Genomic DNA, 24,469 nt, shown 5'->3' on the forward strand with positions numbered 1-24,469 from the left:
CCTGCACCAGCTCTGAAACCAAAGATCCCTCAACACCCCTTGTCTGCTGGCTCTTCCATCTTCTCCCCGTGGAGGGACCACTCCCTGTCCCCCCAGCGTGAAAACACGACCGTCTCCAACAACCCAGGGTTTTACAGTGAGGCAGGCAGGCAGACACCAGAGGGCGGTTCCCCATGCTCTCAAGAACTCCAGTATTACCAGTCATATGATTCAAGGGTTTATTAAGTCATACATGCAAAACATACTGCTAATCGCGTTAGCAAAAGATCAATGTAAAAACACTCCACAATTCTGCAACTGTCAATTTAAAAAATTTTGTTCTAGTGGTTGAAAGGTCCAAGCTCGTATTCTTGCCAGTGGGTAAGTTGTACAGAACTTCGTTAGCACGAGCACAGGGTTGGCGGAACCTCAGACCCCAAGGAACATTGTTAGGGCAAGGACAGGAAGCGTGTGCACGCGGTGAGGCAGAGGGGTCAGTGTCGCTACTCACGGGGCAGTGTCGGTCATCTGGCCAGTGATGCTGAGGCTTACAGTTGAGGAATATCTGAAGTATCTTAAAAACCATAAAGCTGCAACACGTGATTTTTATAACCTAGTTACTAGAAAACTAAGGAAAGCACTTATTAGCTTTGAATAAAGCAACATGAAAACAGGAGTGCACTTTTACTAACCTACAAAAAAATTTTCTAATGCATATTCAGAAAGATTTTATAATACAAGGAGGCATATTGCTCATTAAGAATGAGTTCTATAAGAAAAGCACTTACTAAGTTAGCAACTATGAGGATGACCAGGTCAGAGATGATTAAATGCCCAATTTCAGAAGGGGTGGGCAGGTTTAAGGAAAAGCTTAAGAAAACACTCACTGATAATACCGACCTTTCTTCATCTACCGCATTTGACAGAAATTAACCTTTTAAAACTTTTACCCGTGATGCTTTTAATAGTTTTAATGATTACGTGTACAGTGTAGTGTAAATTAATCTCCACATTTTGTCAAAATACTGTCTCCATTCTTTGATCACAAGTATTCCACACACTCCACCCCAGGGCACCCACGGACAGAGCAGAACACTCCATCACAGGGAGCACGGGGTAAGAGTTCTGTTCAGAATCTCACAAAAGCTAAAACACGAACTCGTTTTTAAAAATCTCACTACAAAATCAAAAGGACCGATCCAAAGAGTGAGCTGCTGGCTCGTGCGCTCTGACGTACAGTACAGCGTTAGGGAGTGAACGTGGGCCGCTGCCGTGACTCGTTACTGCGGCGTTTCAGCAAGGAGGCTGTGCGCGCTCTTCTCGCCTGAAACTCGCCAGCGAGGCTCTGCACCTCCCACCTCCAAAGCTACAGTCTCTTCCAGACCAAGGTCTTTCCACAGCGTAGTGCGTAGTGTTCTCAGCCCAACAATGCAACTTAGTGCACAGGGTATTTTGGCAACTCTGAGCAAGAATAGGGGCTTTGAAAAATAAGGCTTTAAGGAAGCTTGTCATTTTAGGGCTGAACTTTAATAGAATGTGAAAAGTTTGAACTCTTACACTTTAAACAAACAAAACCTAGAAATTACTGATTGGTTCAAAACGGTTTTATGGAAAAACTAATCTGTAACAAAAACTTGGCATTGAGTGCGAAGGCTCCACCGTTTGAGCAAAGCAAACAAAGGGTCCTGGGGGCAGACGGTGGGGGGCCGACGTTCACAAGAGCAGGCACTTCCTCTTCCGCTTCTTGACGGGGGGTGGGCAGAGAACAGCCCGGATCGCCTCATCAAACACTGTCTTGAGGCCCCGCTGCGTGAGCGCCGAGCACTCCAGGTATTTGACGGCACCTGTGGGAAACACAGCCTCACCCTCAGATCGGGGCGCAGTGGCGCCCCCTCCCTGACCTGAGCACAGAGGGCCCTGCTTGGCCCAGTCGGTCCGGAAGGCAGGCCAGACCCCGGCGCCACTGCCCCAGGTGGGCTCCAGCCTCCACCACAAAAATAAAAGCGGGGAAAGCATCTGTGACAATGGGGGTCTCATACCGATCTCCTTGGCCATGGCCAAGCCCTGCGGGTAGGTGATGGGCGTCAGCTTCTTCTCCTTCAGCTTCTCGATCGTGTCTTTATCGTCCCTCAGGTCAAGTTTCGTCCCCACCAGGATGATGGGTGTGTTGGGACAGTGGTGTCGCACTTCAGGGTACCACTAGGAGCCGAGACAGGACCCAGTCACCACTCTCCTTTAGGAACCCGCTCGTCTGAACTACACCGCATGGGGCCCACCTGTGCTCACCACCTGCTCCATCACCACGCCCCCTCCGCCTGGCTCACCCCTCTAGAATCACTGCCTGGCTGTGGCATGAAGAGCAGCCTAGGCCTCGGGACCCCCCCTGGACAGCTCTACTCAGTGAGAGAGCGAGCGAGAGCGGGGAGGACCGCCCCCAGCCACCTGGTTTCTGGTAAAACAGGCGGAGTTCCTAAGTCATCACAAAATCCCCCTGCATCCAAAGGATGAGCACACAACTATCCCAACCCAGGCCTCAGCTCTGCCACTATGACCCCCACCAGACACGCCCCTAGGCCCAACTGAAGGGCCTCACACCCCCCAGCTTCACTCAGTTCATAAAACATGCCAGAGTATGAAGTATGGACATTACTTTTATTACACCAACTCCAAGTGCTTCATTATTTTCACTAGGAACACAGCACTTCTGAATCAGACCCTGAATCTTCAGCACACAGCGTGCTCAAGGCATACACCTAAAAAACCTATTACCTATATCAAAATCTGCCTAAGCAGTAGAAATAAGTAACTGAAAGTTTCTATCAGTAAATGGTATTTTACTTTTTAATACTTCTTCCCAAGACTGACATTATGTAACTGAATATTTTCCTAAAAAATCCCACTTACCTTTGCACGAACATTTTCAAAGGATGCAGGACTCACGAGAGAAAAGCAAATTAAGAATACATCCTATAAAAATAAAACACAAGGAGCTGTTGGGGAGAGTCCACAGCGAGGAAAGCGCTTTGTTTCTCAGCGCAGCTGGGGGCGGACCACGAGCCCAGGGCAACGCGGCGCACGGCGGCCTGCTCCCGACACCCCCCAGCGCAGCCAGCCGCCCAGACCAGACCCAGCGCGCAAAGGGCCCGTCAGGGGAGAAGGGGAGTGGGGGAGAGGGGGAGAGAATACGGTCAGCTACTCAGGCTCCAGGAGGCCTCTGTCCCACCCTTCCCACTCCCACCGGAATTAGCGTGACACTCAGTTCCTGCACAGGGACAAGGTCAAGTGTCAGGGTCCCACACCAATACTATTAAAACGTTACTACAAATGGTCCCTTTTTCACTAAGCTCCCTACCAGAATGTTAAGTACATTTTCACAAGGTCACAGGGTTCCAGTTAAACTGCTTCTTACGAACTGCCATCCACCCTGGCACCAAGGCCGGGCGCCCCTCGGGCAGGAGGACAGTCTGGGGCGGAGGCGGCATCTCGCTGGCAGTCAGGGCTCCTGAGGCCAAGCATGGCCTCTGGAGAACCTGCAGTGAATCGTGGAAGGGCCTAAACTTGGACGATCCTGGTGCTCCAATGCTCAGCACTCCATACTCCCACTGTGGGGGGCGCGGGTCTGATCCCCGGTCAGGGAACGAAGACCCCGCATGTCACGTGGCATGGCTCCCCAAAAAGTGAAATTTAAGTATCTCCCTAAATGCCTAAGAGTTTCTAGGATGCCCGGTTTATGAAACATTGCCCTGGAAAACCATGCTATGTGGTGAATGGACACAATGCCCGCCAACACCTGTTCATCCAGTTGATCTCTCGCACCTGAAAGGGAAGGAAGAGCACCCACAAGAGCTGCTCGTCAACGACACGAAAGGCCAGCGCATGCACGAGTGTGTCCGAGAGTCCCCGCCACCCGGGCTGATCACGACACCCCCAAGCAGGGCGGTAAGCTCCCCAGCACGCAGCCGCGCCCCACAGGCCCCGCACCGGACACCAAAGCGGGAGGAAGGAAGGAGCGCCCGCATGGGTGAGTCCTGCTCCCGCCAAGCGCTGGGGCTGGGTGAGCCGCAGCGGGGGCCTCCGCGCCCCTTCCCCAGGGGGGGCCCTGCTCAACACCCCACCTGGCCCTCAGGAGGGGCAGGAGGCAGTTCCCAGACTGCTGAACTGCAACCAGAAGGCAGGCTGTCCCGCAAACCCCCCACCTTGAGTAGATCAAACAAAGCACTCAAGGAGTGTGAGGCTCAACAAGAAATCCTAGGAAAACTAAGTGAACCGAGAGAAGAGATAAAGCTTGAAGTCGATCGAAAGTTTTACATACGGCAATCGGCTTCTCTTTGCCCCTGGAAGGTATTTCCTTACCATACGTTTCTCCAACCTAGTAATGCACGAGAACTTTGTTTGAGTTTAGTAAAAAGCGAGAAGAAAGCCAATATAACCCGCTACCTATTCTTCATCCAAATCCTGTCTCGACCCTCCCAAGGGACCTAAAGCACATGCTGATGCACAGCACCCGTGAGGCCAGGCGCCGCTGAATCGCTTCGTCGCCCTGGCCCACGGGGCACAAGGTGCTCAGGAAGGTCAGAGACGGGGAGACCCAGGACAGGAAATCCTGGGTGGGGGACACACCGAGAGGCTCCTTCCCCACAGAACCGGCACGGTGCCCACCAAGCCCCAGCTTCTGCTCAGTGTGAAAGGGGCATCCTTCCCTCAACAAGGGCGCCCGAGAGTGACTGCACACCCTCCAAGCTCCCAGGCCAGGTTCTCGGACACGAGCCCAGCTGAAGCCAGCAGAAGTGCCCATCTGTACAGCAGGCCTCCCAGCCGGGACACTGTTCCAGAAGGTGGCCGGGTCTGAGGGATGCGACCTCGCAGGGTGCAGCTTGAATCCAGGGACCTGCTCTGCTGAAAGAACAGCGCTGCTGTCCTGAGCACATGGCGGGCCCACCCGGAAGTGACCGCGCTGCCGTGTTTATCACCAGCTTTCAACTCACTCCTCTGTTCCCGTAGAAACGCAAAGACTTGCTCTCCAGCAACAAAGAACCTGGAATTCTCGAATCAAAAGAAAGGCAACTGAGACAACTATTATAATTTCATCTCCCCCACTCTTCTCGGATTTACAATCTAGAGCGAACGTTAGTTTCTCTCACTACCCTCATTTACTCTACAGGCTCTTTCGGAAGCCTGGTCCTCGCAAAGCCTGGACGTGACGCCAAAGCTTCGCAATGACGCGGGGACTCACGGGGTCGGCTCCAACTACTCGGCATCAAAACACCCTCTGCCACATCTGCCCTACCCTCTCCCACTCTTCAGAACATCTTTCTGATGGAGAGATGCCTTCCATCCTACATTAGTTAACACGATGCCATCCGCCTGCTCCTTCCTCCTTCCTTTTTCTGCCTGCAGCCCAAACACGGCTGGAAGAAAGCCCAGCGCTTCAGACTACTAAGGCTCAAGTGTCCCGCTGGCCCTTCCGAGTGGGTCAGGGCAGACTCGAGGATGAGCCAGAGACAGGCCTACAGGACGAACAGCCAAACCAGAGACCAGGTGTCATTTAGTACCAAATTCAGAGGTTTCTCTTTGCCAAGACTAAATCCAGTGCCAGGCTGCCACTTCCAGCCAGCTGAGCTGGCCCTCAGCTCCCTCTGGCAGGACACCCAGCCCAAAGGAAGACCTTTCAGGCCCCAGTATCTAGCACTCAGGGGCTCCCCCTCAGTAACCAACACAACCTGCTCATCCTCCAAGGAGTCAGGCAGGCCAAGCTGTATCAACCAGCTGGGGGCTCGTCCCCCGCGCCTAAGCGAGGGGTCACACACTGCGATGCAGGCATCCACAGGAAGTGGCCCACCACCCTCCCGAGGTCCAAGTCCAGGCCCCAGGAGGACAACACCCGCTTGGCTTTCAGGCCGCACTCACCGAAGCTTGACTCCATCGGTCACTGATCTAGCGTGCTCAGCACACACAGTGCGAATCTTGCCAGATCACCTTGGACTCACTGCGACTGACTGCCTCCGAGAAAGAGGCCACACCCGTCCCTGGACGCCCTGAGTCACAGAAGGCAGTTCTCCTTTCTCAGAAGTGACCTCCCACCTTCCAGATGGGATCCAGTTGATTGAGGATCCTACTCTACCCCTGGAGAAGGAAATGGCAACCACTCCATGGACGGAGGAGTCTGGCAGGCTACGTAGTCCATGTGGTCGCAAGAGTCAGACACAACTTAGCAACTAAGCAAGCCAAGCGGCCTACTCTACCACTCAATGCAAATCCCACTGAAATCTGGACTCAGCAAGGAGCCACTTGGTATAAGTACTTTGCTAAATGTACTGAAGAATTCAAAGTTTTTTGGTGATTATCGGCTCATTTTTAACACATAATCACAGTTCACTTTTACTCACAGATTATCTGAAAAGCCAGCCAATTCAAGCCTCCCAGTTTATGGTTTTGATCTTTGCTGACCACTGTTCCCGGAACTCAGATAAAGAACAATCAGCAAAAATCTACAGCTCTAAGAAACTGTCCTTGACGATTCCTCTATCAGAAAAGTAAATGGGAAGGACAATGACTTCTGCTTAGAAACAGCCATATTTCAAACACTAGAAAACAAGCTTTGGGCAGGTAGACTAGAATGAATTCATTCTTTTCACTCACACTCACTCCTCAGAACAAAGGGATACTTCAATCAGTCTCGAGGTGGAGGCCGGCCCTCTGGGGGACGTCTCCCTGATCCTGAGCCCTCCTGGAGGCACCTGGGAACCAAGGGGGCCTCCGGCTCCGCCAGCACAGCTGCGCAAGCACAGGGAGGAGCCCAAGGCAGACACATGCCCGGGACTGTCCCAAGGGCTCCGCCTCACCAAGCCTGCAACGGAGCAGGGCAGGATTCAAGGTGAAGACACCCACCCTGACACAGCTCGGAGGGTGCGATCTGAAGCCCAAGAATTTGCTCAGCTGCCTCTGTGCAAACTTCCCCGTCCAGGTAGTCACAAAGTTGTCTTTAAAAGCACTTTTAACACAAAGGAGAGACATGTAACAAGAAGGAAATAGCACAAGTAAGACAACTGCTTATTTAGAGAAAACGGGCTTTGGACCACATGTCCACCAGCTTACTGGCCTAACTGTAAGCAGCCGGTAGAGAGACCAGCTAGTTAGCTGATGTGCAGGCAAGCCCAAGCTAGCGGCTGTCGGACTGGACACAGCAGACACGTTATAAAACTGAAACTTCCACTTACTTAAGAAGATTTAGGTTCTAAAGCTGCAAAAATATATTTTATAGAAAAACTATTAAATCAATAGAATTAGTCACTAACTTGATCTAAAGAAGCCTTCATCTTCACTGCTCAATTGCTTCTGTGGCACAGAACTGTCACAAAGCAAACTAATCTGGAAGCTAACTGCTCTTAAAATAGCTTTGCCAAAACCTAACAGCACCTATTTTGCATGGCTACGCCAAAATGGCACGGGAGAATGCACACTGCACACCACCAGAGCCAATACTGAGGACACGCAAAGCGCACAAACAAGCAGACGAAGCCCCGGTTCGCATCTAGGCAGATACTCACTACTGAAGTAGTTCAACGTTATTTGTTATTACTCGGATACCCAAAAGATGGCAATATAGGCAAATCGAGAGGTGGTATGAATTAATGAAACCGTGAGGACGTGTAAAGGACACTCTAAAATCATTCAGGCTCCTTACTGTCTGCGGGTAGGACAGGGGGCGTAATCGGTCATAATCTTCTTGTCCGGCTGTGTCCCACAAGCCCAGATTCACGGGTTTTCCATCCACCATGACATTGGCAGAGTAGTTGTCAAAGCTGCGGAACAGAGGGAAAATGGTTAACCTCCGGCCAAGGAGCCAGGCACCCCTGGGGCTGAGCGGGGCTGGGCAGGGCCGCGAGGGCGGACGGCCAGGCCAGAGGATGCCCGGCCCCGCCGGCAGGCGCGCAGTGGAGGGAAACGGGAGCTGGGGTGTGGGGGCACCACTGAGACACAAGCACGAGCTACTGAATTTAACCAGAACAGGTCTCTGTCGGCATCAGAAACCCGCCTGCCCATGATGAAGAGGACACTGAGGTCTCTCCCCAGGAAGAAATGCAAGTATCCAAACCCCAAGGGCTGGGTGTTCCGTGCACACGAGGGTCGCCCTCAGTTAGGGGCCCCCAGCAGGGCTGCACTGGCCGTGTTTCCACAACAGCCCCTGCACCCCTGACCTGGGTGGAGGCTGGTCCCCAGCTGAGCCTTGGTAATCCACCCTAAGACCTGTGTGCAGGGTTAACACAAAGCAAATCGGATCCGAGAAGCTACTGGGTAACACTTTCAAAGTTTCACCATGGGTTTAAATTAATTTGAGGCTGCTACACACAAATGAATTACCTATAATAGGAGGAAGCCCAGAAAGCCTATAGGCTGACGGGGAGAAATAAGGAGGACATTAAAAAATTACGCTGAGTGCCATGGAGTAGTTCACGGACACCTGGGATTGCAAGGTGAACGGGGCACCTGCCGAGCAGAACGCAATGTATTAGCCTTTAAAGTCAGGTCCCAGAATTGATTTTCACATACTTAAGACTAAAGCTTAGGATCTTAGTACACTGTGACAGCAAAGTCATGGTCTGAGTAGGTTCCAGTGTGATTTATACAAGTTCATGACCAAACCTGCTTTCATACAGAAAAGGATTTATGAAAAAACATACTGTACTTCCACTTCAGTGAGAAGAGGAAATATTATTCAGTAAGTGGTACAAAAATGGGGTAAGAACCTGAAAAAAGCATCAGGTGCTTGCCTCTCGCCACCAAAAAATAAACTCCAGGTGAATGAAAGATAAAGACTAGAGCGAGAAAACCTTGAGGGGAGGGGAAACTAGGCAATATTTTTTAGTAAGACATTAAACTCAGGGAAGAGGGAGAAATGGCATATTTATATAAAAATGCAGAGAATATTATGAGTTCAAAGACAAGTGAGAGACAGAGGGATAAGTATTTTTCACACACAGAAGTTCCATCAGTACAGAGAATTTCCAGTGGGACAATAAGCAAGGGATTTTGACCGGCAATTCACACAAGATTACGCATGGACAGGAAACACGAGGTTTCAACCTCACCGGTGACCAGAAATGCAAATAACGCGGGCACTGTTTTCAGCCCACGTTCACCACAGTGGTAGGAAAGGGCTGTTTCCGTCACCGCTGCTCAGAGTGACAGCATTTGGAATAGCAACCGTGCAGCATCTCCTGAAGCTTAAAACATCCCACTCCTTCTGATTCGCCGCAGTTCCTCCAACAATCACGTGTGCACAAAGACGTGGGCAACGATGTGTGCACAGCACTGTTTGCAAGTGACTGGAGTCGGGCCCACCACAGGACCTCCGAGTCATCTACAGCTCTACCTACATGTGGAGACGAGGGAAGTCCCGCCACAAATTCTGGACAGTTTGATTCCACTTACACCCACACACACAGGACGCTTAGGCTGAGTGCGGTGCTGAGGTGGGCACCGTGCAAACGGAGCGCCTCTGCCCCAGCGGGCGGTGAGGATCCCGGCCCCGGCCCGGGCACAGCCTGGAAGCTCCCTGGCGACTATCAGCAGAGAGGCCCTTTTCCGTCCCCACCGAGTCTGCTGCCAAAAAGGGACCCGGCAGCTCAGCAGCTGGTCCTCCCATCCGCCCCCCCAGCCTACACCGCCCCCCCCACAGCCACACCCCACACACACCCTGGTTTCAGTTCCAAAGCCCAAAAGTCAACAATGACATGTAACCGTTGGACTGCTCGCCAGAAAAGGCCAATTAAACCATAAAAGACCCTTTGTTCCAGTTCCTTGACCCTTTACACAGAAAGCCACTTATCTGAAACTCTTACACTATCCAGTCTCTGAACTTCAAAGGTAGTTTAACTTTCATTTCCTAAAATCTGAAAATCAATTAGGAAAGCTGTGTGCTTTGTCATCATGCAGAAACTATATTAAAAAAAGATAAAGTTATTTTTTAAAAGTTCAAATACCTTATAATTAGACCTCAATGATTGAGAGGAAAATAACCACCCCTCTTCACTTAAGGATTTAGAAAGGCAGAGCAGAAAGGTCAATGGAATCCAAAAAAAAAAAAAACACACACATATCACTGACAAGTTAATCCTGGGTTAACTCAGGATACTTACACAGTGGGGATATATTCTCCAGGAAATGCATTGGTAGTGTAACTGATCAGGAGGCAAGTCTTACCCACAGCTCTATAGAGACAGGAAAAAAAAAAAATGATGTTAAGTTCCTTAGTCAACATAAGTGCAATCTGAGCTTTCATTATTCAGTGAAAATAACTTACAGAAAAATCAGGATGTATACATCAAATACTAAAACATTAAAGAAGACAGTTTCTAAGACCTTTTACTAAATACTATTTTTATCCTGACATGTAAAGCAAACAAACTACAATTACTCAGAAGGGCAGCGTCTGGAGGCTTCGCATTGTTTTCAGTTCTAGGTGTTTGCACTGGCTGTCGAGAAAACAGTTGTTGGTAAGCACAAGGTTCAAGAGGAACGGTGTTTTTAAACTGGAAGTCTTGGGATTTCCCTGGTGGTCCAGTGGCTAAGACTCAGTGCTGCCCCTGCGCAGGGCCTGGGTTCGACCCCTGGTCAGAGAACTAGATCCCAGGTGCTGCAGCTACGAGTTCACATGCCACAACTAAAGATGCTGCGGGCCGAAACGAAGACCTGGTACAGCCAAATAAATCAATAAAAAATAAATAAAATGAAAAAATAAACAAGTCTCTTCTGTGAACACCTCTAGAAGGCTTTCATCAAGAATCTGCAAATCGGGAGGTGGGAGGGGGTTTCAGAATTGGGAACACGTGTACACCCGTGGTGCGTTCATGTTGATGTATGGCAAAACCAATACAATATTGTAAAGTAATTAGCCTCTAGTTAAAATAAATTTAATTTAAAAAAAAGAATCTGCAAATCTACCCTCAAGTTATTCCGATGAATACTAACATGCAGACACGGCTCTCCTCTCAAACGTCCATCCACTGTTGCAGCCTGCTGCCTCTGAGGGGCGGCTCAAACCCCGCCGCCTCCCTCAAGCCTTCCCCCTGGCCGGCCGAGAGGCCAGGTCTCTAAAGAGAGCGCTTAGTCACCCATACCACACACCACTGCCTGCTAATTCATCTGCATTCCTGTGCCTCCTCCCCACCCCCACCCTCAAATCTCACCATAAACTTTTGGAGCAGTTAACACACTATGTTCCAGACAGATTAATGAAGGGCTCAGGGATGGTGGAGTAAATCTCCCAAACAGCTGTGCAAAGAACTAGCAGAGAAAAGCGTAGGAACACAGGAGGGCCTCCCACACACAGCTGCAAGCCGGCACAGGATACCAGGGAGGTGAGGAAAGGCTCCCAAACACTTGAGAGGGGTATCCCCTGGTCAGGAAGACCCTCTGAAGGCGGAAACGGCACCCCACTCCAGTACCCTTGCCTGGGAAATCCCATGGACAAAGGAGCCTGGCGGGCTACAGTCCATAGGGGTCACAAAAGAGTAGGAATTAGCAATTGACCAACAAAACCACCTAAACGTTAAGTTGATCACTGCACCATTAGCCAACAGGTGCGTGCATGCCAAGTTGCTCGGTCGTGTCCGACTCTTGCGACCCCATGGACTGTAGGCCACCAGGCTTCTCGATCCATGGGATTGTCCAGGCAAGAATACTAGAGTGGGTGGCCATGCCCTCCTCCAGAAGATCTTCCAGACCCAGGGATCAAACCCGTCGGCTCCTGCATTGCAGGCGGATTCTTTACCACTGAGCCACTGCAGATACCTAGCAGACACACAGCCTCCAAATTGTACAGCACTCCCACGGTGGCCTTGGGGCCTTCTCAGAGTCCCTGGCCTCACTGACCAAACAAGAGCTCCTCACAGGCCCGGCTCCCTGCGTGCCCCTGCGCGCCCCTGCGGCTCACCAAGGCCACGGGACGCTCTGGCGTGCTGGAGTCCCAAGGCTTTGCTGTTAGATCTCGACTACTATCAATTAGGACAACAATAAAGAAGTTAAGTGCTTTTCTATTTTCCTTACACTCTTAGCTTAAGGCAAAAACCTCTCAACAAGGGCAGGTTACAGGCCCAGGCGGTCCTGCCAATACTTGCTTCACTCATAACATTATTAAGACTTAACAAAAGCTGGAACTCCCCCACCCCAAGACCTCACAGTCAAACATGACATCATCAGGGGCTGCTGTCCAACTCCTAAAGGCTTTCTAAACAGAAATGACTCACTGGGCATACATTTTGTTAAAAGCTTAGAATGTTAAATAAAAAAGAACCTGAATGAGATTCAAAGTCACTACCTGGATGTGTGACCCACAGGCAACTCTACCACTTACTGGCTGAATTTTTTAAGTTTCAACTTCCTTATGCCTTGGTTTTCTCAACTGTAAGATGAATGCAAAACTACCGACTTCATCCCAAAACTATGTGAGCACTGATTCAATTTCAGTCTACACCAACAAACTGCATGGTATGCCAGGAAGTATACTAGGTGCTAAAGATACTGTCATGGGGATCTCATGGGACTTAGGCAGTTTTAGTAAGCTAAAAAATGAAACACGTGTTCATTACGTAACATTTTAGATGTGATAAGTGTTGTTAAAGATGTTCTGGAAAGGTACAGCACAGGGATCTAACCTTGTCTTGGAGGCAGAGGAGGCTGCAACATCACTGAGGCTGATGAGTGGGACACGGAAGGAAGGAACATTCTAGGCAAAAGCACAGCATGTAGGGAGGCCCAGACTGCACGAAGGCCAGTAAAACTGAAGGATGAAGAAAGAAGGGGGAAGTGGCAGAGGGAACTTTGAAGAGGCTGTCATTTCTTCTCAAGACCTGGAACTTGATCCTACTTGGGAAGTGACAGAAGATTTGTAGTTGCCAAGAAATCATTAGATTTGCATTTTCAGAAGAAGCCTCTCTGGGCAGTGTGGGAAGAAGACTCAAGAAGCTGAGACTGGGGGCAGAAAACAAGGAAGCAGCTGTCGCTGTGTTCCAGGAACCGATGCTGTGGCCTGGACCACGGCGGGGGTTTTAGGGTGCAGAGGAGCGGGCTGTTCAGAGAGCTACCAGGACAGGAGGCAGGATAAACACAGCTCAGCCAGGGGCTACAGTGGCAGCTGAGGAAGAGAGCAGACTTCAAGGCTATGAAGAGTGAATATCTTTTCAAAACTACAAGTGCTGTTGTGTAAAAATGTTAATAGTCATCACCTCTTAATGTCACAGGAAGCAGCTCTGAAGGTTTTAAATGCTGTGTTAAAAGCATCACAGTTTCACTTCTAGATCCCTCCTAAGGCTCTGGTAAGTATGAGGAACAAAGCCATTACAAACACCAATTGTTTTAAATACGTCAAAATCTCCTTTCCTGAAACTTGATCTTCAGCTGAGGCTTCATCTTTTGAAAGGTTTAGCTGTAAAGGACCCCAAGGTACTGGTATCACCTGATAGTAATTGGAAATTTTATTACCAATCATCCTTTAGATATAAACATGCATTCTCTAAGAAAATTAGTAAAGTATAAAGTTCTGACTTTTAAATAAGTACATGTCCAACTTTTGATTTAAATGTTTAATTTTAAAAACAGAGAAAAGAGAAAGAAAAGGGTTATTTACCTCCCATTCGTGTTTATTCAATCCTGTTAAACACACTCCACAAATAAACGCTACAAGCTACAGGCCACAGTCAACAGCGGCTCTAGACAGAGTCCCGCTTCCTCCACAGGAAGAACGGGAGCGGCGCCTGGCTAGCCTTTGACTTGGCGCTGCCGCGGAGTTCCTGGGAGCTACTATTCACTTTGGCATCTCCAATTTTACACACGCCACTGCTCAGTTCACTCACTTCTTAATCTTGTTTCCCCTCTTATTTCTTTATTTTTAATCTGTGAAAAATGCTGTAACTCTGGAGAGGGAGCATGAATCTTATTTTACTTATTTGTGACAATCACAACTGCTACTAGCTCTTATACTGGCTAGAAAGTTGACCAAGTAGATAGAACATACTTATTTCCAGGTTCTAAGTGACAGCAAGTCACCACAGCATTTTAATCTAAGGGGAACTGAGTACATTTAAGCATGTAAAATCAATAAATCTGGAAACACTGGCAATTTCCTCCCATTAAAATAGGGATGGATGATCCCTGGTGGTCCAGTGGTTAGGACTTGGCTTCTACTGCCGGGTGGCACGAGTTCCATCCCTGATCCAGGAACTAAGATCGCCACATGCTGCCTGGAACAGCCAAAAAAAAAAAAAATCCAGGAAACTCAAAAACAAGAAGATTCTGCATTGCTTTAAAAAACACCCACTGGTCTCTCAGTAAGACAGAAAAACCAGATTTCTCCAATGACTACTGTAAACCTAAATAAGTAACCTGTATTGCTGCCTGAAACTACCTAGATCTTTTCCCCCAGTTTTATTGAGGTGTAATTGACACACAGCACTATGTAAGTTTAAGGTGTTTAATTTCTATACATCAGGAACTGATTACCACAGTAGGTTAGTGAACGTCCATCATCTCTTAATGACCCAGCATGAAACAAACAGAACATTTTTTCCTTTTGATGGAAACTCTTGGGATTTATTCTCTCAACAACTTTCGTCTGTAAGGTACAGCACTGTTAACTATCATTTGCTGCATTTCATCCCCAGCACTTATTTATAACAGGAAGTTCGTTCCTTCTCACCACCTTCTAATCCCGGGACCCCTAAGAATACCTAAGATCTTAAGAACAAATTAACAGAACAGGATGGATCATGGATTTTAAGTATCAAATATATAATATACTAATACTTATTGCATTAATGAAAGACCCTGAATGAAAGTCCTCGACTTATGCTGAGAAATGGGGTTTGGGGACTCTTAACACTAATCCTAAATGTATAATTACCCAGAGAGTAAGCTCAGAAACTGTATTAATTAATAGCACAATTTAGTGCTACCAAAACACAAAACCCTAGCTGCAATGCCCCTGACGTCCTGCCACCAACAGGAGACATCTCAACCAACTAACAGAAAGCCAGTCGTTATCACCACAGAGACTCCAAAAAGTTCAGATGCTGAACACTGAAGTTACTAGAACACTCAAAGCTGAAGATGTCGCCTCTCATAGAGCTTGAATCTGAAGCAGCCATTACTAGAGAATGTCCTAGAACCATCCAGCCTAACCCTGGGGTAGCTAAAGATGCAGAGTTCAAAATCAGGAATTCATATCTGTGTGTTACCCCCATTCTCCTTCCAAAATCAACTTCTGTTATCAAATCCTCTTAAACTTATTGCCCCCAAATGGGAACAACTTCCCATGAGAAGAACAGAGCAAACTGTTGATTACAGAATCTAAGTGGTGGGCATGTGAGTGTTCAACGCATTATTATTCTTTCAACTCTTCCAGGTTTGACATTTTTCATATTAAGAAGTTGGAGAAAACAGTCCCATCTGGTGATATGCGCTAACTGGCCTGGGAGCAGGATTCCTGGTAAAACACCCCCTTTACAGGAAGACTACAATTACAAGTTAGAGCTTCCTGGTGATGCAGAGGTGAGAAAGTACAAAGACACAGCTGACTAATGCCAAAGACAATATAAACAGTGGCTTTAAGGTTTCTCAAAACGGACTCCGGACACTCTTCCACTGAACCTAACCCCAAACATTTAGCTGGCATTGTCATCTGAAATTAAAAAAAAAAATTATAATACAATATAATTGTACCAACCAAGATCAAATACTAAACGTAAATTTGGGATAAAAACACACAAAGGCAATTCAGGAAGAGCTGAAACTCATGGATCATGCCACAGCTGCTTGTTCAATGCAGTGGGCAGGGGCCAGTAGTGTACATTCCTATCAAGATGACATCATGGAAGGCATTTATCAAGCTCAACTAAAAAAATTCCTGGATAGCAATGTCTAAATTAGACACTGCGCTGGATAGACCTCTAGCGCCATCTGGAATAAAATGGGGGGGGGCGGGAGGGGTCAAGTCACTCACCCCCAGCCCCAAATTAAACAGTCAAAAAAAACCACAATTAAAAATTCATAAATATTTGAATATGAGATGCTGTCTCACCCAAGTAAAGCTGAGTGAAAACTGAGGGACAGAGGTCCCCCAAATTAGTCACAAAACCTGTGTTCAGAAGGACAGACTCAGGCTTCATGGAACAATGAACAGAATTAAAAAGTATCAAAACTTATCTCACATTTTATACTCAATACCAACTGAATTGCTGTACAGAAAATAATCCATTAGAAGAATATAGGCTAATTGGTGCTAATTATAATACAGTTAGGACACAGCCTTTAACCATAATTCCCAAGAACATTTTTAAAATAAGGAAGCTTGCAATTTGTGGAACCTCAACGAGTTTGCCTTCCCTGTTTAAACTGCCCCAATTGCCTGAAATTCCACAACATTAAGCAACTTCTTCCCCTCACAAAATTTAGACCTGCACTTTACAGCTTCAACAGTTTTTAAACAAAATATTCCTACAAGGAATATATTTTATTCAGACAAAAGCAGAAAAAAAAATATTTTTGGTGGAAAAAGTACTATCTAGATTGTTCACTGAAGCAATATTTGCTCTATGTTCACCAATAATTTAAAGTATTGATAACACAGCTCAAGGTTTTTTTCATAAAGGTACCTTTCACTTCTAATGTCAACATCAATGTTCAAACACAGCATTGAAAACCTGGCAGAGAGGGTCTCCCCGGCAGCTCAGTGGTAAAGAATCTGCCTGCCAATGCAGAGGACTCGGTTCGATCCCTGGTCCGGGAAGATCCCACATGCTGTGCAGCACCCAAGCCCAAGCGCCACAACTACTGAGCCTGAGCTCGAGAGTCCAGGAGCCGCTACTGAAGCCCGAGCACCCCGACTGGAGAGTACTCCCCCCAAAACTAGGGAAAAGTCCTCACTGCAACAGAAGACCCAGCACAAACAAAAATAATTCTTTTTAAAAAACTGACAGAAAACTCAAGGCCACTGTGTTTTATGCCTAACACTCTCTTCACAGAGCACAGCAGTACCTCCAAGTGATAAAAACAGCAATAATAAAGAAATACTGACATCTGGCCCTCACTAAGCACTGGGGAGGGGCCAGGCGCCTGTGAGGCACTGACTTCCTATCCAGAACCTTGCTGAACCCTCACATTTCCCCCTGAGGCACCTCTCTTGGGGGATGTGCGATCTGCTCAGGGTTCCCCTCCAAGTGGTGAGGTGGGGATTTGATCCCACAGGAGGCATTCAACAAGTATTTGACCAGATAAACAGGCCGATGCAAACAGAGAGGCCCACAACCTGCACCTATGACTGAGTACACTGACTACACCCTGTGCTGGTATTTCTTGTTTTTAAATCTTTCAAAGATTATATTCTAGGGTTAGATCATGGATTATCAGCGAGTTGACTTTTTTAAAAACTGGCATGAATTACTGATCCTGCATTTTCTAACTTTTAAAGGAAGTCCGTGTCATTTACAATGTTCCTAAGACAATGACATATGCTATACTTCAGGAGCAGAAGGATCAAAACATCACTTAAATGAATTTAGTGATTTCACCCTTAAACCAATTAACTGAACATCCTCCCCACCCCCACCCCCGCAAAATTAAAGCTTTCTTTCAATGAGTTAAAAAAAGAACAAGCACCATACATATTTCTATGTAGAAACTTACAATTTCTGATTATCTTGACAGAAGTATGAAGTGTTAATAATCTTTCACATTTGTGAGCCTGACAAACCATACAGAGGGCATCTTTTAAAAAAAAATCAGTTGTCTGATTGTGTTCAAGGATCTGAATTAGATACAGAAACAAGTTCAAATGTCTAATTTACAACCATCTCAAGAAACCGAGATCTGGTAACTTCATCCAGAAGCATAAAAGCACCATCGACCCTAATGACAAGTTTGGGGAACAGGGATTCCACAACTCTCTCTTCAACTTTACAAGACTCCAAATAGGTGCCAGTTGCATTCTGACTTTGTTGCAACTGGTAGTAACTCTTGGAGCCTCCTTGTTAACGCTCCTCTAACTCGAGCAATGCTGAGACGCACAATTTTGCTGGGATCACACTGAGATTCTTGTTTCAAGGGGAGAAAAAAAAACTGCATAAGACAAGTCTTGTCTTCCTCGAGGGCCTGGATCCACCACAGACAGTAATGAAAAGACATGCCTTGAGTCACAGGGCAGCCCGGCTCAGGGAGCCTGTTCTGCGACATCCCATACCTAATGCATGAAGCAGAGACCAAGTTTTTTTTTTTTTTTTTAATGATCCCATCACGTTCAGAGAAAGGAACAGTCTTAATCACACCCAGTTCCTCGCAGCTAGAAATCCTAAAAGTTTCTCCACCTTAATAGCCAACAGTCACTTTTTAAATAATCAGAAAAGTGTCCAAGTACCAGCGGAAGGCACCCCCTGGTAAATCAGTTGAGGGTCCCCACACCAGCCCGTGCGTGCACAGACTCCTCCAATACGACCGACCAGAGACCGCCGGGACCCACGGAAGGTCTCAATGCAGCTCGAGAGGTTATTGGGAAAACCAAGAGAGGATTCTATTTTTTCTTTTCTTTTTTTTAAAGAAAGGCAACTCCCTGAACCCACCCAATCTTCAGGCAAATGAGGGTGGGTGGCGGCGCGGGCCGAGTTCTGCCGGGCGGTCAGCGGCCCGGGAGAAAGCGGGAGGGTGGAGTTCACTTTCCCTCTCGCCGCCGATCGCCGATTCCCTCCCTCCCCCACCGAAAAAAAAAGAGAGCGAGCCGGAACCAGGCCCGCGCCGCCGGGTCCTGAGGAGGGTGGCGGCTCGCGCCCCCCGCCCCGCGCCCCTGGCCCGGGAGAGGCCCGGCCGGGCCTCAGGCGAACCCGCGGCGCCCGCCCGCCCGCCGCCCGGCCCCAGCCCGCGGCACTCGACCCCCGGCCCGGCGCGCGCACTCACCCGTCTCCCACCACCACACACTTGATGGCCTGCATCTGGGCCGCTCGCTGGGCCGCGGCGGCCGGGCGCTGAGGAGAAAAGCGGCGAGCTCGGGGAGAAGCGGGCGGGCGGGCGCGCGGCTGCGGGCGGCAGGGCGCGGGGTGCCGGGGCCGCTGTCCACGCCGCCTCGCCCTCCGCCGACGGAACGCCGGAGCCCAGCGGCAGCCACCACCCAAAGCTGGGGAAAACTGCAGAGAAACAGGAAATGGCCGCTCCACTCACATCCGGCCTCCCCTCCCCCGCGCCGGCGCCGCCGCTCCCAGGCTCCGGGGCGGGGCCGCTCCCGCCCGCGCGGCTCCCGGGCTCCTCTGGGCTTCGGGGGACGCTCGGGAACGTTCGGCAACGCTCGGCTCCGACCGCCGGCCGCGGGGCTCGGAGGGGTGGACCTGCCGCCATCTTGGTGCGCTCGGGTTACGGTCCTGGCCCCACCCCACGCCACCTGCCCAGGTTCAAGCCCCAGGAGGACCCTGTCTCCCACGAGCCGGTTCTCCCAGCCCCTGACCATCTCTTGTGGGAGGCCATCTGAGGGGCGGTGAAAGTGTTAGTTGCTCAGTAGTGTCTGATCGTTTGCGACTCCACGGATAGTAGCCCGCCGGGCTCCTCTGTCCATGGGATTCTCCAGGCAAGAATACTGCAGTGGACAGCCATTCCCTTCTCCAGGGGATCTTCCTGACCCAGGGACTGAACCCGGGGGATCCTGCATTGCAGGCAGATTCTTTATTACCTGAGCCATCAGTGAATCAAATCCATTTATTATGTGATCCCTGTAACTTAGGTGATGACACGGTCCTAGAAAATTTGAGACCTAGTAATATAAAGAAGACCATACACCACGCCATTAGTCAAAGATAACTAAATTCATTAAGCCAAAAATATGTTGAACTTTCCTCCCTTGCATATATATTTTCTAATAATTGTTTTTCATGCCTTGAGCGTTTACTATTTCCTACTGCTTTGCACCAAGTTCTGGAGATAATGACCTGTTAGCAGACCGTTAAAGTGCGAATATTTTGGTATTCTGTTTTAAGCAAAATTGGAAAGTCATACTGAATCATTGTTAGAACATTTTTCATGGCTGCTTACTTTTCATTCCTTTATGCACATGTGCCTATGGCTGTTTGCTTCAGTCCCTAAATCATGCCTGACTTTTTAGACCCCATGGATAGTAGTCCACCAGGCTCCTCTGTCCATGGGATTTCCCAGGCAAGAATACTGGAGTGGGTTGTTGTTTCCTTCTCAGTAGAATCCTCCGCCTTCCTGTGTCTTAATTTAACCAATTTGTCTGCTATGGGACAGTCCAGTTGTCCCTATTTGATAATGAATGGTGGAATGAAGGTATTTATACAAGACTTTTTATAGCTTTGTTTCTTTAGACGCATTCCCGAAAAAATAGAATTACTGGGCTAATAGAGGTGAATTTGTTTTTTAATATTTTAAAATTATTTATTTATTTATTTGGTTGGGCTGAGTCTTAGTTGCAGCTTGTAGAGTCGTAGTTGCGGCTTGTGGGATCCAGTTCCCCTACCAGGGATCGAACCCAGACCCCCTGCATTGGGAGTACAGAGTCATAGCCACCAGGGAAGACCCAGGTGAATGTTTTTTAAAGCTTTGATATGTGTTGCTGCCTTGTCCTCTTGCAAGGTGATAACCAGTTCACACTCCTCTTACCCTCTTTGATAATGGATCTTCCAAGGGAGTTACTTCCAAGGATATGTTCATCTTGTAGGTCTTCTCTTACTATAATTCATTCTGTTGTTCAGTATTAGAACAATTTTTCTGACATCAGACCTTTTCAATACAAGTTTTTTTAAGCATTTTTGTTTTGCATTATTTCAAAATAAACATGTTCCCCAAGCAAAAGGCATCTCTTCTTTGTTCATTAAGCTCCCTCTTGAAGAGGGGTTGAGGTTTCCAGGACAACTGAGTGACTGTGGCCCCTTTGCTGATAGAAATATCCAGGGAATCTATGACAAACTTCAACAGTTCAGTTCAGTTCAGTCATTCAGTCATGTCCGACTCTTTGCAACCCCATAAATCGTAGCACGCCAGGCCTCCCTGTCCATCACCAACTCCCGGAGTTCACTCAGACTCACATCCATCAAGTCAGTGATGCCATCCAGCCATCTCATCCTCTGTCGTCCCCTTCTCCTCCTGCCCCCAATCCCTCCCAGCATCAGAGTCTTTTCCAATGAGTCAACTCTTCGCATGAGGTGGCCAAAGTACTGGAGTTTCAGCTTTAGCATCATTCCTTCCAAAGAAATCCCAGGGCTGATCTCCTTCAGAATGGACTGGTTGGATCTCCTTGCAGTCCAAGGGACTCTCAAGAGTCTTCTCCAACACCACAGTTCAAAAGCATCAATTCTTCGGTGTTCAGCCTTCTTCACAGTCCAACTCTCCCATCCATACATGACCACAGGAAAAACCATAGCCTTGACTAGACAGACCTTTGTTGGCAAAGTAATGTCTCTGCTTTTGAATATGCTATCTAGGTTGGTCATAACTTTCCTTCCAAGGAGTAAGCGTCTTTTAATTTCATGGCTGCAGTCACCATCTGCAGTGATTTTGGAGCCCAGAAAAATAAAGTCTGACACTGTTTCCACTGTTTCCCCATCTATTTCCCATGAAGTGATGGGACCGGATGGATGCCATGATCTTCGTTTTCCGAATGTTGAGCTTTAAGCCAACTTTTTCATTCTCCACTTTCACTTTCATCAAGAGGCTTTTGAGTTCCTCTTCACTTTCTGCCATAAGGGTGGTGTCATCTGCATATCTGAGGTGACTGATATTTCTCCCGGCAATCTTGATTCCAGCTGTGCTTCTTCCAGCCCAGCGTTTCTCATGATGTACTCTGCATAGAAGTTAAATAAGCAGGGTGACAATATACAGCCTTGACGTACTCCTTTTCCTATTTGGAACCAGTCTGTTGTTCCATGTCCAGTTCTAACTGTTGCTTCCTGACCTTCATACAAATTTCTCAAGAGGCAGATCAGGTGGTCTGGTATTCCCATCTCTTTCAGAATTTTCCACAGTTTATTGTGATCCACACAGTCAAAGGCTTTGGCATAGTCAATAAAGCAGAAATAGATGTTTTTCTGGAACTCTCTTGCTTTTTCCATGATCCAGCGGATGTTGGCAATTTGATCTCTGGTTCCTCTGCCTTTTCTAAAACCAGCTTGAACATCAGGAAGTTCACGGTTCACATATTGCTGAAGCCTGGCTTGGAGAATTTTGAGCATTACTTTACTAGCGTGTGAGATGAGTGCAATTGTGCGGTCGTTTGAGCATTCTTTGGCATTGCCTTTCTTTGGGATTGGAATGAAAACTGACCTTTTCCAGTCCTGTGGCCACTGCTGAGTTTTCCAAATTTGCAACTAAGTGTAATTACCTTCTTATCTTTAGACCAGGAACAAGTAAAAGGGTGGAGCCTCAGGTGAATAATTGAACTGAACAAACATTTCAGTGCTGTTGCTGCATAATTGACCGGTAAGAACTGAACCGGGGACACATTAGACAGGATCTCAGGCCCTTTGTGCTTGTGTTCGGAGTGTGGCTGAAACCTGGCCTCTGATCACCAGTGCCAAATAGAAACATGGCCAAAGTTTTTGGATGAAGTGGGAAAGTGTAACTTTTACTGCTTTGCAAGCCAAAGGGAGCCACCCTGGAGCGGGTAGTGAGGAGTCGTAGTGTTCAAAGAGCAGGGCAACCAGCTCGTGGACATTCTTCTGATTGGTTGGTGGTGATGTCATGGAGAGTCAGCATCATCAACCTTCTGGTTCCAACTGGTCTGGGGTCTGCGTGCTTGTAGGCAGCATGTACTTAACTTCTTCCATCTGGTGGAGATTTCAGTATCTGCAAAACAGATCAAAGGACATGGCTCAGAATGTTATCTATAGTCCTTGAGGAAGAGCTAAAGGTCCTTGGCTTTGTTTAATGGCTGAAGTATCATTTTATCTTACTTGACTGTTTTCTTTCTTCATTTTCTCACTTCTCTGATTAAATTTATTCTTTTTTAAAAAATTATTCTTTAAAGTTTCTGTACAGATAAAATGCAGGTAGAGGGCATGGATGGGGGTCTCTTCTGGGATAGCTTGGTTACAGAAGTAGGGTACAGGTATGGTGCTTATCAGAAGGCAAAAAAACCATAGTTATGCTGTCACGCTAACGAAAAGACATTCCTCAGAGAGATGAGAGTTGAAAGATGGGTCTGGATAGAATAAGTCTTGATGGAATAAGAAGAGTTTTCCACTGAAAGAATTAAACCCAGGAAGTCAGAGGCTCATGGCCATCTCCAGTCCTAACACAGAGGCATCAATGCTGGTCCAGGTCGAGAATCCTGGAAGTAATTGTGGGCTGGATTACAGGCAGAGCGTGGACTTTATTCCTAAGACATGAGTTTTTAAGCAAACATGTGACACAACCATGCTGAGATAATTATTTTAGACTGATAATGTGACAGTCATTGTATAAGACAGGTTTGACCATGACTATAAAATAACAATATATATAAAATAATGAAATTAAGGTACAAGCCACACATGAAAATCAGCTTTAAATGAAAACTGAGTTAGTTTAAACCAGCTTAAAACTTCTCCAACTTTGGCCTTAAGTACCATTTGCAGTGTTCCACATGGCAACCAACAGTCCCAAAAAGTTAAATAAAAGAAACATGGGCCTGCTGTGGTGGTCCAGTGGGTAAGACTCCCTACTTTCACTGCAGGGGATGCGGGTTGGATCCCTGGTTTGAGAAGTAAGATCCTGCATGCTGCAAGATGTGGCCAAAAAAACAAAAAGAAAACAGAATCTGAAAAAAAAAAGACATATATGTAAATATATATTTTTATATATTTATATATCAGAATCACTTTGCCACACACATGAAACTAACACAACATTGTAAATCAATTATGCTGTTTAAAAAATTAAATAAGCATATATTAGAACATGTGTGTTTCTGAATGTGCGACATAGTCATTCCTCAGGTGCCCGTTATGTATGCAGTCATATACCAACTTAGGTCCTTCATTCAAGGTCCATCATTTATTCTGGCGTGGGTCACTGTCCAGATGTTGAAAGTGTGAAATGAGCGGAATGAATCTCTGCCATCAGGGAACCTACCGTCCATTGGAGAAGATGTTTAATAGGCACATGAAGGTTGAATACGATTAGTTGCAAGTATCTAATGTCCCTTCTACACAAAATCTCACTAGAATTTTAGAACAGGGATTTAAAAACAAACAAACATGTAATTCTAGAACAGAAAGTATGGAGAAGACAAGAGATTATGTAAGCTGGAAAGAGAGGACAGACTGACTTCCCACCTAGACCAGCAGTAGGAAAAGCTTTCAACAGAGCAGAAAACAAAGGGTTGGGAGAACTGATAGCCTCAGGCACCTCTGGGGCTGGGGTGATGGGAATGAGAGCAGAGAAGCAGGTGGCCACTCTAAATGGCTTCTGATTGTGCACCAGGCTCGGTGGCTGCCTTCCTCTACAAAGGACTGGAGGTTCCTCTCTA

General features: G+C 47.5%; 1 protein-coding gene across 2 annotated transcripts; it reads right to left on the reverse strand.

Annotated features, from left to right (window-relative positions):
• Nucleotides 1-204: 204 nt before the first annotated feature.
• Nucleotides 205-19,149, reverse strand: RAC1 (Rac family small GTPase 1). Of its 2 annotated transcripts, XM_086373855.1 has the most exons (7): nucleotides 18,919-19,149; nucleotides 10,119-10,190; nucleotides 7,664-7,781; nucleotides 4,292-4,348; nucleotides 2,884-2,946; nucleotides 2,019-2,178; nucleotides 205-1,823 (listed from the first exon to the last, which is right to left on the reverse strand). In XM_086373855.1, exons 1-7 carry the CDS (start codon nucleotides 18,951-18,953, stop codon nucleotides 1,693-1,695), a joined length of 636 nt encoding a protein of 211 aa, XP_086229981.1. In that variant the 5' UTR covers nucleotides 18,954-19,149; the 3' UTR covers nucleotides 205-1,692. The 2 variants fall into 2 exon arrangements, with proteins under 2 accessions (XP_086229981.1, XP_086229982.1); XM_086373856.1 differs by lacking the exon at nucleotides 4,292-4,348.
• Nucleotides 19,150-24,469: the final 5,320 nt, after the last annotated feature.

The sequence above is a fragment of the Bos grunniens genome, chromosome 25 (genome assembly GCF_055505025.1).
Source record: "Bos grunniens cultivar Pamir isolate PY7600 chromosome 25, Bosgru_T2T1.0, whole genome shotgun sequence".
Classification (NCBI taxonomy): domain Eukaryota; kingdom Metazoa; phylum Chordata; class Mammalia; order Artiodactyla; family Bovidae; genus Bos; species Bos grunniens.